This window comes from Phlebotomus argentipes, unplaced genomic scaffold (genome assembly GCF_947086385.1).
Source record: "Phlebotomus argentipes unplaced genomic scaffold, Phlebotomus argentipes genome assembly scaffold_18, whole genome shotgun sequence".
Classification (NCBI taxonomy): Eukaryota; Metazoa; Arthropoda; class Insecta; order Diptera; family Psychodidae; genus Phlebotomus; species Phlebotomus argentipes.
Window position 1 is genome coordinate 13,708,921 of NW_026776177.1, and position 16,015 is coordinate 13,724,935.

Here is a 16,015-nt window from a genome sequence, read left to right on the forward strand (position 1 = left end):
AGGCTGTAGTCGAATTAATCAAAACCTGCCAATTGCTGACGCGCATCACGATATACGGACGCAATATTTCCAGTAATTTCATCAGCCTGATCCTGCCCGTTCTGGAGGAGCGGCCCGCGACGGTGGAGATTATAGCGCCATGGGAGCCTTTGGAGGTTCGGAATTTGATCGGCAGCAGCACAAAGATAAGATATTTTAAATTTGGTGAGGCGATGAAACTCGGACTTGTGAAATTTTTGTGAATCTGGAGAAAAATTGTAAATATAGAGAATTCTTGAATCAAACACAATAAATTGTTTACGCATTATTTGCAATTAATTTTCGAAATGTTTTTGTTGAAAGTCGATAATGTAGAAAATGTGAGTGTAGCAAATTTTGCGACGCGTAATAAAGTGGGTTGAATGTGGAAGGAAACCACGTGGTGCAGCTGTCAGTGATTATTGTTTACAAATGTGATTCGCAAGCTTGAAAAATGCCTAAAAACATAAAAAGCAAGTCAATTTCTGATGAGATTTCGAGTCTTTTCACCAGAAAATCTCTCGCGGACTCGGACAGTGATGGAGATGAGGTAAATTTGGCGGAGTCCGTGGAGATTCATGAGGAAAACCAAGTGGGATTAATCAATAAGCAAAACGCTCCACTTCTTGAGGAAATCAGTGCCAGGTACCATGGGGAACCGTCCTCCAGAGATCTGGATAGTGATTCTGCGGAGGAAGAGGAACTTGATGAGGAGGAAGTTGACTCGGAAGTTGAGGAACTTGATGAGGAGGAATCAGAAGATGAGACTGATCAGGAAGTGTCATCTGACGAGAGAGAAGAACCTCGGCCCGAGGTTAAGAAGACAGAGGAGATTAAACTCATTTCGCACACGTCCAAGGAAAGCGATTTGAAGGGATATAGCGTGAAAAATCAGTTGAAAATGTGGGAAAAGCTGATGGAAGTGAGAATTCGCTCACAATCCCTCGTGACCCTGTCGAATCGCCTTCCCTTCCCGGAAATCTTCAAGCAGTGCAAAGAATATTCTGAGGAATTCTCTTCTTTGGCGTCTGAAGTCGAGGAAAACCTCGCAAACACCATGAATAAATTAATAGAGACGCAAAACTGCCTCATTTCGAAGTTCCCGGACACTCGAGATTGTCTAAAGAGGGGATTATACAGTAATGATGACCAGGCAGAAACTAGGAAGAAGCCTAGGCTGGAGTTCTCTTCAATGTCGAATTGTGATGCTTTCAGGAAGCTGTACAGAAGCACAATTGAGAAGTGGAGCGAGAAAATCAACGCAAAAGAAAATCCTTTGGACCAAATAGACAAAGTCCTAACCAGGAAGAATGACTTAATGAGAAGCAGCAGAATCTTTCGAGGAAATTATGATCTGTTTAAGGATTCATATGGAGAAATTGACGACGAATCTGGAAAAAGGATCAGCGCTGAAATCTACGATGACACGGACTTTTATCATGAGATTCTCAGTGAACTAATCGAGGCGAAATCATCCCAAAATCTCGATCACAACACGGCGGAAAATCTCCAAAAGAAGACCAGGAATTCGGTGAAGAAAGTCGTGGATACAAAAGCTTCGAAAGGACGAAGAATAAGGTGAGATTTTCTCATTAAAACTAATTGTGTAAAGAATGTTCTAATCCACAATTTTTCCAGATACGTTGTCCATAAAAAAATGATCAACTTCATGGCCCCAAATCCTCACTCTTCCTGGAGTGATGAGGCGAAAGATGAGCTGTTCTCCTCAATTTTTGGAGCTGGTCACTGAAAGTGAAGGTAAGAAATCCAAAACGTTTTCGTAATTTATTAGGAAAATATTCGCAACAATGTTTAGTTTGGCTTTCAATTGAACTCTCAAGACAGAGATGGCAAAAGATATATCGAGAAAGATTGATTAAGGCAAAAACTGAAAATACTCTGTCTTGGGATGTGCTTTTCAAGCGTCCTGCATGTTTCCTGTAGTGCTGAAAGTGCTAATTTCTGTAGTCCACATTCACTTCCTGTCTCAATCTCACCGGAAGTTCATTATAGATGGGCTCTGGGATGTTGTCTGTAAATGAGTTGCTTGTTAAGTGTCTTGAATGACTGAAGAAATTATTAAATTCCTCACCATTGCATCTGTATACGAGATCTGACCAGATGATCATCTCTTGGGAGAAACAGAACACACCCAAGCGTCCGCCTTTGAGTGTAGAATCGAAGACATTTCCTGAATCCGCCACCATTTCCTCCCCCTCAAAGATCCTGAGACGAATCAGACCGATCTTTGGACGATGGAGCAAAAGCCATCGATAGGCCGTTCTCTCCTTCCAGCCCACATTTCTGGGATCCTTCCAGAGGAGTCTCACTTGATCTTTCGTATCTCCGGTGTGCCACAAACTATTCCTCAGCATCTGTCCAGGTCCAGAGACACTGTCCACCAGTTTCAATTGAATTCCTGGCTCTGCAGAGGCTCTGAAGGGCGTCGCTTGCCAGTAAGTCTGAATGTTCTTTTTCCACATCACGGTGTAGAATTTGTGGTTGCTCTGGTAGCTGAAGATAAAGCCCACGTAGTCATCGTCAATCTCTGTGTCCACAAAGAAGGTGCCTTCGAAGTCTACTCCGCCAAAAGAATCGTAGCCAACTGCTAGGCCAGGATCGCTGTTCTGTGTCTGAACAATCTCGGCGCCTTTGTTATAAATCATCCAGTTGGGATCGATTTGGGAGTCACCTTCTGGATCCAAGACGACGGTCTGATAGGTTCTAAAGTCAGTTGAGTAGATCTTGGAGTTGTTAGGGCAGTTGTCCAAGTAGTTAGGAACTGTGTCCAAATCGTAGTCATCTTCACAAATATCTCCAACTCCGTCATCTGCAAAAAGAGGAGATTTACTTTGTGGCTCAGCAGTGATCAATTTCAAGGCTTACGGTTGTTGTCTGTTTGATCAGGATTGTAGACTAACGGACAGTTGTCCTTCTCGTTCAGAATCCCGTCGTTATCAATGTCATTGTCGCACATATCTCCCCTTCCATCGCCATCCGTGTCCAGTTGATCTGAATTTGCGATCTTGGGACAGTTGTCTTGAGAGTCTTGAATACCATCACGATCCCGATCTATGTCGCTATCACAAGCGTCTCCTATCAGGTCATTGTCAATGTCCGACTGGCTAGGATTGGGGATGAATGGGCAGTTGTCACACACGTCGCCAAATCCGTCTCCGTCAGAATCTAGCTGACGCTCATTAGCGATCATCGGACAGTTATCGTGACTATTAAGCAATCCATCGTTGTCGATGTCATCATCGCAGGCATTACCTAAAGTAAGCAAAAGAAGCAGAGTTCAGCATCTGTAGAATGAGTAATACTCAGGATCTTGCAAGTAATTACCTAGGCCATCATTATCTGTATCCAGCTGATCGGGATTCCTTATTGTGGGACAATTATCGCAAGCATCTCCCTGTTTATCTCCTCCTCCGTACTCAGTATCGCGTTGATCGGGATTGGAGACCAGCGGACAATTATCTGGATTATTCAAAATGCCATCATTGTCCGCGTCAGGATCACAAACATCTCCTATTCCATCATTATCCGCGTCTTCCTGGCCTGAGTTCGGCACGAAGATGCAGTTATCCATGTGACACCGGGAACTTGTACAGTTCAAGTTGTAGTCCGGCCATCCATCCAAGTCTTTGTCAGGGGCGCATTGGAAGCCGTCTCCTGCCCATCCCACACGGCATTTGCAGGTGAACGAGAACTCAGTGATTGCTCGACAAACGGCGTTTCGGTCACAAACTGTGCCATCCGGACAGACTCCGGGAAGGGGAATACATCCATAGGTGGAGTTGAGGTGGAAGCCCCGGGAGCACTGACATCTGTAGGATCCTTCGGTGTTGATACAGTGGGAATTAGGGGCACACTGGGCCGTTCCTGTTGCACACTCATCGATGTCGTGGCAGGTTTGTCGGCGGAAGGAGTGCTCCCATTGAGTGATACGGACTCCTTGGGCGTGGTGACCGTGGAAACCAGGTGGACAAGGATCACAGGCAAAGCCCGGCAAGAGATTGACACACCGAACTCGTGAGTCACAAGGTTGTCTCAAGTCGCACTGAAAATATAGGGAAATTAGAGACTATCGTGGTACTTGTTCTTTTGTAACTCCCACTCACACTCACTTCATCAATGTCGAAGCAGTAGGTTCCATTCCCAGAGGTTCCATGGGGACAGGGTCCGCATCTAAAGTAGGGTCTCACGTCGGAAGAATAACATCTGACGCCTAGAATGTGATCAAGAAGCTTTAAGCTCAATGAGTTGAGCAAATGAAAAGCATGAAACTTCCTTAGCTTCTGGTTTATTGTTTGTCTCTCTTTCGTGAATCAAAAATAAAATATTGTACAGATAATATCATGGTTTGTACTTAAGCTTCTGGGGTGAGTTTAAAATTAAATCGTTTGCGTGGTGGATGAATCTCATTCATTATGGCGCTCTTATCAATTAAATCATATTTTTTCATTACATTATAACTACAAAAAATATAGATGGAAAAGATCAAAAGAGAAATATCTTAATTGATTGTACAAACTAATAATTTAATATGTGTGTAAATATTTAATCATTTAACTTATTTGATAAGTCATTAGATGCCTTTTTGTACAAATTCATGTGTGTGGATGTGTCAAAAGTTTCTTCCAAGCGGGAGAGATTTTTTTTTGTATGTGGCGGTGAAAGAGAAGAAGACATTCCAGTGTGCGCCCTCCCACATGACTTCTTGCATTTTCGGCTTTTGTGTGTGCTTTCTTAGTTTTTTGGGCAGAGGATTAAGAAGGTGATAAAGTGTGCTTTCTCTTAAGTACTGTCAATTTCGGCTTTTGTACGCAAAGTGATCGAAGATGTATCTTTTCTCCTCTTCTCTAAATTCTTATTGATAGCGTGTCTGCAATTTGAAGGGGAGGGAGTGTGGAAAGGAGGAGACTTCATCAAGTTGTCGTTACCACAGAAGTTCGAACATGATGTTCATGTTTTCTCTTCAATAACCAACCGGATGAGTAAGCTGAAAAAGAATAATAGTAAGAAAATATGTTTATATCGTTATTCTTTTCCAATTTTTTTTCATGATAAATAAAAAAAACTGTATGGTAAAATACTTCAAATGTAATTAATGTAGATATTGAAAGAGAAAACTGTGAGAATAGAATAAAATATATTCTTCTGGAGGTCAGAGAGAGACTTTACAGTTTGTGTGTAATTTATATATATATATATATGAGAGGAAAAGGAGAAACTCTTGACACATCTTCGTAACAATTGATTAATTTTTTTTCCAAACTCTGAGGTACCCTAATGCCACATGAACCACACGCGAGATGGGAGAAAAAGAGTCGTGAAGGAGAGAAATTCCCATTGAAAAAATTTATGACTTCTTAAAAATGTGGACACAATTGATTCTTTTGACTCTCCACCACGCCGTATTTCCGTGTCAGTCTAGTGAGCTGGAGAGTGAGTGCCATGGGGAATTTATGGGTTAGACAAGCATCCTCGAGCACCACTCCAAGTGCGTCTCTCTTGAGACACTTTGCCGTGATCTTGGGCGAAATGGCAAAGACTCAAATATCAGAGGCTGAATGAGATGATATTAAACCGCGTGATTCGGCGCTCAGCGTGGTTAAGAGAGTCTGATGGTCATCAGTGGCACATTAGTGTCTATCTCGTGAGTTGTGCGATGGCTGGATTAAGTGGTTAATATGACATATGCAGATAACTCAATTTCACATTCTCACACCGGTGAGAACATTGTCAGTTGGACGGTTATTAGATTACATGCGATGTTTTAATAATTCCACACAGTCAATTTGCAAACCGTGCATTGTAAATTTCATACTTTATTATTGCTATTGATTTTGCATAAAGTCGAAGTGGAATTGAGGGATGTCATTCTTGGGACAATATCAATAGTCTATGTGGTTTTGTTGTATCTGCTAAGCTTGTGTGTACTTAAAGTGAGTCTGTGCACTTTTGGAATGAATAGCCCACTTTCATTTGATGATGTTTATCTATTGATTATTATGATTTCAAAATCAAGTGATCGTTTACTATGTTGACACCAAGTTTAGATCTTTTCGTTATCTATGTGTAAGGAAAAGAATGCAAATAAAAATCTGTGATCTATTGCAATAAATTCTTCGCTAATTTCTGATCCCATCTTGTATAGTAGACGATAACTGTACTGGTTTACACTACTTGGAGCTCAGTTTGGAATTTTGCAACTATTTTCTCTACCGTATTTCCCAAGAATGACCCCTCACTTAAACAGTGTTGTTATTGTCTAGCAAGCGGTAGCATAGAGATGCAAATTGATGGGATTACCTGGGGCACAAGACTGATCTGTGCAGGCGTCTTGGCGAGTGCAGGAGCGTCCGTCGCCTTCGTAGCCGGCGGGGCAGGAGCCGCACTGGGCGCCCTCGACTGTGTCGTAGCACTGAACGTCGCTGTAAAGGCATATAAAGTGGATGTGAGAAGGCATCAAAATGTCCAAATGGATGGCCATTTAAATGACAATAAGGAGATACATAAATTTTCTCGCTTAATCGAGAAATCTTATTCTCATTATAGAGTCACTGGGAACATATATTCAGTGGTGTAATTTAGAGCCTTCCACTTTGCATGAGACGAGTTTCTTGTCCTCAATGACAAGCCCCTCCGCATGTGACAAATCCTGTGTGGCGCGCAGTTGGTAAAAGTGTTTAGCGAGGCCTTCCCACAGGAGAGGCAAGAAGAGATTTACTGGCGCTCCCTCGAGGAGATAAAAGCGCCAAGGAACAAAATGAAATTGAATTATCGATTGTTGGAAGTGATCGCGAGACGTGTAATTAATTGCTCGATGCCTTTGTGGAGTCTCTCCTCCCTTTCTTCTCCCGGGAATATTTTATCAACAATGTCGACCGCCACGGAGATTGGAATCTCTTAGCGGCGGGAATTGTATCACAAGGGCTAAATGATGAGGGTCAGAGGAGTTGTTTTGTCCTTCGGTGGAAATCTACGCGGTTGGTCTTCTAGACACATTCACAATGATGGCTAAAATGCAGCTGAGTTGCTGGAATACTTCGGGAAGATTTCTCATTCCCTCGACAAAGCCAGCGTCTCTAAAGTGTGTGTTTTGTGAGAAATCCACATCATTCACTCCATCTGCCATTAAATTGACTATACGGCGGACACATCAAGTTCGCCTACGCACTTTCCGCTCCGCCACAAATCCATTCCACCGCTTCTCAAACCGTCAGAGCTTGTGCATTCCCAAGCAACACTTTCTGCCACATCGAGGTATGCTGAAGTGTGGCTCGAATATGAATAATAATGGTGTGTTTGGAATTGAGTGAGAAAAAAGGCGCATATAATATTCTTTTTCTCAATACAAGCACTTTTAATCTGGCCTCTTGATCCTCCTGCCAATGCATTGTGTTTGAGATGGAGACAAGAAAAAGCCCAAGAACCGCAACATCTCTATGAAAACGCACCTCAATTCCCCCGGTGTCTCTCGACATGATTGACTCTTTTTTGGGCTTCTTTTTGGGGATTTACAGTTTTTCAATTCAAGATCATTCCTCCCTCAGAGATTTTTCTCACCTGAAGCATGGCTTATCGGCACACGTTAAGCCCGGCTTGCAGTGCTTGCCGTCTCCAATGTAGCCTCTGGGACAGTGCCCGCACCGAATTCCTGACGTCGAATCGTAACAATGAACACCTGTGGGGAAACACAATAATCCCATTGTCCAGATTGGGAAAGAGAGTGCTCGAACTCACCGGGGAAGCATGGATTATTTAATTCACACGTCTCCTTGAGGGGTTCCGGGCGATGCTGACATCCAGCGCAGTTCTCTATCAATTGTCTCAAATAGGCGATCTCATTGCGCTGCTGCCCGACTTCGTCTCTCAGCTGCTTCACCAGAGCCAACAACTCCGACAGAGCCTTCGTCATGGCATCTTTAAGCAGGGACGATGTCTCAATTCAGAGCCCAACAAACTCACTCAGTATACTCACCATCGCAATCGCCATGGAGCACAGGGATGTCTCCTCTCCTGTGCACATTTGTACTGCTCTCAGTGGGCAGATTCCGATACCGATCGTCCCAGTCGCGAATGTCGCGCTTCTTGTTCTTGTCCAGCGGAGACATGGCTTGATCGTTGATGAGATTGTCAGCTTCAAATCGCATGTACTTCTGCTGATTGCCATGCCTATTCCTCTGGCGCTTCTCCCGCCCATCCTTGAGGTTTAGATAGCGGCGGTTTTCACGACGATGAGCAGCCTTCTGGCAATTGGCTCTGAACAGGGCACTCTCCACATTCCCGTCAAAGTGAAGAGGATATTTTCGTTCCCTGAACTGCGAATTAGGGGACAAAAGTTAGACCTTTCGGCTTTATTAAAATTTAGAACAAGTAATCAAGATTTGGTGTCTCTTCATCATTTATCTGTCAGACATTTCTCAATCTTTTAGGAGTTCAGATCACTCACTAGCTTGATGATGGGTTCCTCGGAGGCTGAGTAGAGTTCGGATATGTTGACTTCGAGGTCTTGCTCAGTCTGCTTCTTGCAGTCCATGTGGAGGGTGGCGTTGGACTTGTGGAAGAGCAGGGCCAGGGACCTCACGGTCGTTGTCTCGTTAAGCGACGGCACGACGAAGTGCTTTGAGTAGAACCTCAGGCCGGACGTGATGTCCACTGTGACGCGCTTGTTCTTCCGATCGAGGAAGAAGCTGAACTTGTGCTTGGTGGCGGGAAAGTCGATGAGGAAGAGGGCCTCCAGTGGAATTTGTAGCTTTCGGCGTGGTCTATTTTATGAGTGTTTTATGTTAATAGTTCATACACACTGTGATTTATTCGATCCCATCGAGAGTGAATATTCATATCTCTTCCCATACAATCACGTGAACTCTCGAGTTCTTACCTAATGTGTCGAATGGAGATAACAAAGTCATCTTTAATGTACTGCTCCAAATCGGATGATGCAACTGTTGCAGAACGAGGGAGAACAGAAATGGTCAGAGAAATTCCACTTGCTCCCGCAAAGATAAATAAACGAGATTCCACTCACCGGGATCCACAGACAGGCCGTGGAGTCCGTCCAGCAAAAAGATGAGTAGCAGAGCGGAGAGGCAAATTGCTGCCATGTTCTTCATCTTTCATCGGGCCTGCGGAGTGAAGGAGGGCAGAGTCACTCATCTCAACATGTGAACTTTACTGTTGATGGCGGGCATCGCGATGGGGTTCCCTGATCCTCCCCGTGGGTGATCAATTCGGCGCCTTGTCGCGAATTAGGCTCCCAATGCATTTGGGATCCATTTCAATTTATACATCTTCGCGAACACATTCTTCCGCGGCATTCCGAGACATTTGCAAGGTGAGGATCTTTGCGAGTCGCAACATCGTTTCGCTGCCCGATAAATCTTTCGGCGGGCCTTTTCAATTAAACATTCCCATTTCGAGGGAAATATTGAAATTGATATTTCCAATCTAAATCAATTCATCTGGCGAAGGTTTCGCCACAAATTGATATTGAGCACGTGAGGTGGTTTCACAACTGGCTTCTTTTTCTACATTAGGGCTCAAGGATGGTAAGAATTGATATAGCGTTTCGATTGTTTACAGAGAAGAGAATTGATCAGTTTCATGAGATCTCTTTGTACATCTTCAAAAAATAGAAGAGTCTAAAATGATATTGGAAAATTATACAAATGGCTGATGAAAATGACCAAATTCATATCAATGCTAAAAGACGTGATATTTATATTAATCCCATTTGACTATTGAGATCTTCCTCCGCAAAACGATATGTCTTTGTTCGATTATTAACTTAATAAATTGCCCATGTTGTTGTCATTCAAATTGCTCCCAATTAAAGTGATACAAAAACGTCTCATTTTACATGAGAAGTGGCAAAGACATAAATCAGTACGGATTTGATGAAAATCAACACTAGGTAAGGTCATGCGTTGGAAGCTCAACAGCTGAGAGGCAAAAATGTTGGTCGATCATTGGCAATTTGTTGCCCATTGCCGAAAAGAGGCATCTTATCTGCTTATTTAAATAATATATTTCACTCCATCTCGCTTCACATCCAGACGCACTATATTTGGCGTGTGTTTGCCTAATTATTGACATTCTTGTGGATTTTCTTCCGCAAACACTCTTCACGGTCTCGTTTTTATATCGTTTTTTTCTCACTTTGGCTGGAATTTTGTGAGAAAAGTCCACCTTTTGACATCTCTTGAGGCCATTTTGGAGAGAAAAGTGGCGGAAAAAAGATGTATAATAAAGTAGCGTAAATATTTTCTCACCATGTGAGCTTTCTCTCGCACTTCGAGTGCAAAAAATGAAGAAAAACTCCGCCTGGCGGTGAAAAAGCCAGGCAATTCTCATAAATATTTAATTAAATTATTCAACATGGTGCTGAGGACTGCCTTAATCAATTCAATGTGATTTTCGGTGGTGGAGGAAAAGCGTCAAAATAATTTAATTAAACACTCCACATCGCGAGCGAAGGCAGAACGAGAGTTTTATTGGGACATTCGAAAAGTTATTGAGCAATCAATTGGCGGATCACATTCCTTTTTACATAAATGTGTTGCTCCTGAAGTTTTTTTTTTCAACAATGTGACAAATTCTGATGACAATTTTTCGTCTGTTCTCGGTGTTTGCTTACGTTTTCTTTCCTCCTTAACTAGTTTTAAGTTTCTGTCGTTTCTGCCTAAATCTGAGCCTTTTTTGAATTCGAGAAGTCACTTTTTACGATTTCTCCAATGATTACTTTGAAAGAAAAATCGATTTGTACTCTCAAGTCCTGGAATTTATGAAGCGACCGGTAAAAGATTTTGATTGCGTCAAAGATTCTGAATCTCTCCACACTTTCAATGCGACGAAGATTTATTTGATCGTCTTTTTTTATTATATTTCCTTACGAATTGAGCAATTGACTCACAATTTGGCTCGGCATCTCCCCTTTTTCAGTGGGTTCATAAACGTCTCTTTACGAAATCGACCAAAAAACGCCTCGAAGTGCGCTCGAGACAAAACGCTCGCGGCCCTCAATGAAATTGTTATTAATGTGGTTCTATTGTAGTTTAATGTGTTATTGTCGCACCCAAAAAAAAGAGCGGCTCTCAAACTTAAATTAATTCACAATTCCCACGACAAAAGACGCAAATCTGTGTTGTGAAGAAGGGCAAAATGATGTCTTTGAGGTTTTGAGGCGCGAGAATCGTCAAGCTGGGCGCTGAATTGACTTGTCTGTGAAAAAGGCTTTGTTGGACCTCAAAAAAATTAAATATTTCATCTCACAATCAGCAGAAAGATACTAAAAGACACCAACGCATCCACGGTGGGTCTGCGGTTGCCGCCTTTGAGATGTCGCGCTGTTTTTTGCGTGCCCAGCGAAACATGCACAAGGATCACGAGTATCATAAATAAAGGCGGTCTATGTGGCACTGTGAATTGTTGAGAAAAATCACGTGTGAAGTTGACATCTTACAATTGTGTTAACAAGACATTTTTCAACGAAGATGTCGACACTAATTCGGCGTGAATTGATATAAATTGTGCTTAACAGTCGATTCTTGTCGATCTAACACCATAATTTCCACCGCAACAATTCTTGTAATTTTCATTTTATTGCTGCTACAAGAATGTTATTCGCCATTAATTTCACGTGACTTAATTGATCGCGAGGCGAAAGGATCAAAAGCGCTAAAGATCAGAGTTGGAAGAAATGTAGATACAACACGAGATTGTTATTACATGCTTATGGCTACAAATTGTGGATAAGCACCTTCTTTTCTCGGCCTACGTGGAAAAATGGTTTCTATGAATAACTCACAATGAGACAGATTTGAGTTGAGTACATATTTTTATCAGAATTTAGACGTGATTTTAGCAACGACGTGATTAAAATCGACCTGAAACTAGATGAAATATTGTTATGTAGTTTTGTGTAATTCATCTCTGATAGCTCATTTTCTTTGTCGTGCTAGAAATATTTTCAAAATCTAGATTGTCTTTAGCACCACCAGGGGTGACAGTACAAGTTCCAATGTTAAATCCCAGTTTCGAATGTTTTGGATTTCAACCCATGATGGCAATCATGCTGTGGCCACAACAAAGAGTCGTATTTGGTGTTTGCTGGCGCTGTTTTGGCGTCTCACGAGAAAGACATTCGAGAATACGAGGCCCAGCCACTGAGTAGGTGTCTAAGAACGCCCACAATTTGCATTCTTCCGGGACTGGAGTTCTTCTATCGCGTGTTCTCCTCTCACCTTCCCTGCCGCGCTCGCGGCTCCAATTTAGTCACACATGCAAGAAGACACCCAATTTAGGACCCCCAAATGGCTGCCTAGCCCATCATTTGTTCCGTCACGGTATGCTGAAGAAGTGGAAATTGTCATTTCGGGCCACAGAGGAATTTTCCCATAAATTTTTCACGCGACGCTTGCATTTTGATGAATTTTCCACCAATAGAGCTCAGCTATTTCCAGTGTTTGAGCTTCAATTTCATCATGCTCAGCATCCGTGGCACTCAAAAAATGCCCCAGAGGTGAGATTTGAAGTCACAACGGCAGAGTCTCTAGTTAATTTGTGCCGGTGTGGAAAAAACACGTAAATTATTCGTTGGAAAGAAATGAGTTGTGTGTCTTCTTCATAAATTAATTCTCATTGCATTTTGCCGAAGGAAATTTCTCGCTCAGCTTCTTTCACTTGGTGGCTTAGGGTTCAACGAGGGAGGGAAGAAGATCAGTCAGCTCGTTGGGTTGTTAGAATAATTAAATAAATTCCTCGTAAAATTCAATTCGCATTCCTGGAATGTGAGCGTATTCACACGTTGTGAGAACAGTCAGAACACAGAGTTGATGAGATCATGATGCTTTTTCAAAAATCCGAGATTTTCCCCAGCTGTTCGTAAAGTTCATTGTGATGATGGTAAAATATACTTAATTTATACAATATTTTAAAAGCATGTCACAACGAAAAGCATCGAACGTTTTATTGATCACTTGAGAGGTGGGAAAAGTAAATGGGCGATAAATCACGCAGGCAATATTGTCGATCGGCTGAAAATTGGGCGCGAAAGTGATTTGCGACTTAAAAATTACCTTCTTCGCCACGCGTAAAGATGAAAAGAAGTAAAAAAAAATCCTTTTTTTTCCTCCAAAGTCGAAATGCAAACACCACAAGAAATGCACGATTTATGCGATCACTTAGGAGATTCCTGCTAAAATTCTCAAGTCCACCTCCACTCACTTGGATATTCGCGCGCGATCACACGTCTCGCGATCACCGAAAATATCACTCCAAGCCCAGTGACATCCAACGGTGCACTGATTCAGAGATCCATCGTCAAAAGTGGTGGCACTTGATCGTTTCTTCTCCTCACGTTCGCTGCTTGCGACTCAGAAGGGGGGAGCGTTTGATGAGGTTCTTGCTGTGGCGCTGATCAAGGTAAAGAAATCATGTTGCGGAGAGAATCCAACGAGAGATAATCAGTTTCGTCCTACGTAAATAGCGTTTTTCATACCAGACATTGGCTCAGTGGGCATGGAATGATGACAGGAAAGATGATGTAGAGAATATTACATTTTTCCAAGTGTTAAAATCAGATTATTCATCTGGTGAAGTAATGCACCTTTATTTTTATCTAAAATTCAATACAAGTTCATAAATAAAATTTGACAATTGATCAAATGTTGGCTTTGCTTTTGCGTCTGTTGATTTTGTAAATTTAAAATAATGCTAAAATCTATTATTAGCAATTTTTTTTGCTTCCTCAATCATAACAAAATTGTAAAACTATCACACTTTCAACTCTGAATATTATTCGGAAAAACATTAGTAAAATGAGTTGAATGGCAAATACAATTAATTTGCAATCAAGTCGAGAGGATTCTTAAGAATGCTCAGAGAATCACTTCAAAATTGACTCATCCACTCATTGTCGAGTCAACAATCCGATCAAGAGAGCAACTCTAGTCTTAGGCCTGGTGCTGTGATCGACAATTAACAGAGACAGAGAGCAAGAAAAGTCGTACGAGAGTGAATTGATTTTATTGCCACTCTCCTAGATTCTCTCCGGTGCTCTCGTCTCTCTCTCTCTCTCTCTCTCTTTCTCGTCTCAGTTCTTGTGGGAGATGCAAGAAGTGGAGGATCACGTGTGGGAAAGTCTCCGGCGAGGCACATGGATGGAGGGATAGTGGATTGAACACACACCTCATTTAACTCTTTCATTATTTATTTTCTCGTGTGGAGCTTTGTGCAATTTACCCACACAATCACTTCTTGTTGACTCTCTTTTGCCATGGCTAATGGCCATTTTTGCACCTCACCGGCGCACTGGGGCAAACATCTGGTGGAAAAAGTGGCCAAATCAGCCCTGGAGGACAGGCCAGAGACGCCCCAGATGCGCCATTGGGTGCACAGTGGTGAAAATGAGGTACTCAGCCTCTGTCTTGTCACCGCGAAGCCATCTTCTTGGTGGCAGGGCGACTTTCAGATGAGAAAATGCCCTAGTCATAAATTCAATCAAGGCGAAATTGCACTCGGGACGTCTGGATCGCCCAATGCAAATCCCATTTGTCTACATCTCAGCCGCGACTGAGTAATTATTCACACGGGTTCAAGAGAATTTCTCTAGTCGCTTAATGTGTGCCGAAGGAGGTGCAATTGAGTTTATCGCGAAAGCTTCTCGCACTTCCCAGCAATAAAAGTGCGATGCGTAATCGAGGCAGAAGCCCTCCTTCTTGGCGCTTTAACTGCCTTCAGCAGCTAAAGGTCTTGAAGATATCCATCAAAAGGCGTTTAAAGGATTGCTCGGGAAGTATTCTCAACTTGAGAAATCAATAAATCTTCATCATTTACGCTGTTTTTGCTCCCTCAAGTGAAATTTACCACCACGTTGACGAACGTGAGACTTTTTTGGGCCATTTTGCCCTGCATCGAGATTCACGTCTGCGATTTGCATCACTCTCGGTCTGACGATGGTCCATGTCTGGAAGGCGCCTCGTCTTCCATTCGCGAGTCGATGGCAATTAAGTTGAACAAGAAAATGTGGAAGAGAGAGACTCAGTTTCGAGAGTGGGATGGATAATAAAGTTGAAGTGATAACGAGAAGGTGGGAAATGTCTCTCGACTCTTGTACAAATTATTGTCCACAATGAGAAATATGCTGTCTTTGTGGAGTGATTCTTCACGCCTGTTATTGTTGGCTAAGCAACAAATCCTCCCATTTGATCCAATTTACCCACTCGAGATATATGGAGGTGGTTTTGGACAATTGCAGCCACTCCATCTCAATTCTAATGAGCACTTTTTGTCCACTGTTGATCTGTTAGCCAGGAATGTGAAGCAAGACATTCAAACCGTATCCAGGCACCCAATTACACTTCCTCTCTATAATTGGATCTGAGTGTCGCTGAGGAAGTCAACAAGTCATCGTATCTGATTCGAATTGTTGCAGCAAATTCCATTAATCACTCGCGTATATCAACAAGTTGCCAACTCTGTTACGAGTTACGAGAGCACGCGCCGGCATTGCCCAAGAAGCTGCTGGTGGTTTTCCATGCAAGAACAATGTGGCCATCGCTCAATGTCAATTATTTCGTCGGGTTGGGTATTTTGGCGCGTGAAGAAAGGCACATGCGACATTTTCACGGGGTGCTTTCCACGCCTTAGCACCCCTTGTTGTCCTGGGGGTGGCGAAATGCTTGGAATATTCTTTAGCAATCAGTTTTGAAACTTGATTTGATATTAATTTTTGGTGTTACACATTTTTTTGTCTACTATATTTTCCAGTATTCTTCAAATTTGTCCCAATTTTAACGAGCAGGAAGTCATTATTGGGCAGGAAAAACCTTAGAATTTGGATGAGAAATGGATTTATTGAGAAGCTACTCAGAGAATGAGGTTGAAAAGAAGTTAGCAGCCCCTTTTCCGCGGTCCCACAATTTAGCGGATCTCGTGACGACGAGGGGAGTTGATGATATCGGGCGACATGATCTTTATTGTGTGT

General features: G+C 42.5%; 2 protein-coding genes across 3 annotated transcripts; one reads left to right on the plus strand and one right to left on the minus strand.

Moving 5' to 3' along the window:
* Nucleotides 1-417: 417 nt before the first annotated feature.
* On the plus strand, nt 418-5,216 carry LOC132260081 (protein Aatf). Of its 2 annotated transcripts, none has more exons than XM_059758002.1 (3): nt 418-1,596; nt 1,657-1,776; nt 4,920-5,216. In XM_059758002.1, the coding sequence occupies exons 1-2, from the start codon at nt 473-475 to the stop codon at nt 1,766-1,768; spliced, it is 1,236 nt and encodes a 411-aa protein (XP_059613985.1). In that variant the 5' UTR covers nt 418-472; the 3' UTR covers nt 1,769-1,776; nt 4,920-5,216. The 2 variants fall into 2 exon arrangements, with proteins under 2 accessions (XP_059613985.1, XP_059613984.1); XM_059758001.1 differs by having other exon boundaries at nt 4,902-5,215.
* Nucleotides 1,794-13,267, minus strand: LOC132260080 (cartilage oligomeric matrix protein). Its single transcript, XM_059758000.1, has 13 exons — nt 13,107-13,267; nt 9,059-9,155; nt 8,912-8,975; nt 8,480-8,795; nt 8,009-8,348; nt 7,771-7,950; nt 7,594-7,711; nt 6,337-6,458; nt 4,149-4,249; nt 3,364-4,081; nt 2,905-3,291; nt 2,111-2,848; nt 1,794-2,050 (listed from the first exon to the last, which is right to left on the minus strand). Exons 2-13 carry the CDS (start codon nt 9,141-9,143, stop codon nt 1,974-1,976), a joined length of 3,246 nt encoding a protein of 1,081 aa, XP_059613983.1. The 5' UTR covers nt 9,144-9,155; nt 13,107-13,267; the 3' UTR covers nt 1,794-1,973.
* Between the last annotated feature and the right edge of the window lie 2,748 nt (nt 13,268-16,015).

Coding starts and splice junctions, on each gene's coding strand:
- LOC132260081 (XM_059758002.1), top strand. CDS start 473: ATGCCTAAAAACATAAAAAGCAAGTCAATTTCTGATGAGATTTCGAGT. Junction 1,597..1,656: donor TCGAAAGGACGAAGAATAAG/GTGAGATTTTCT, acceptor CAATTTTTCCAG/ATACGTTGTCCATAAAAAAA.
- LOC132260080 (XM_059758000.1), bottom strand. CDS start 9,143: ATGAAGAACATGGCAGCAATTTGCCTCTCCGCTCTGCTACTCATCTTT. Junction 8,796..8,911: donor ATCTCCATTCGACACATTAG/GTAAGAACTCGA, acceptor CTCATAAAATAG/ACCACGCCGAAAGCTACAAA. Junction 8,349..8,479: donor AGGAACCCATCATCAAGCTA/GTGAGTGATCTG, acceptor CCTAATTCGCAG/TTCAGGGAACGAAAATATCC.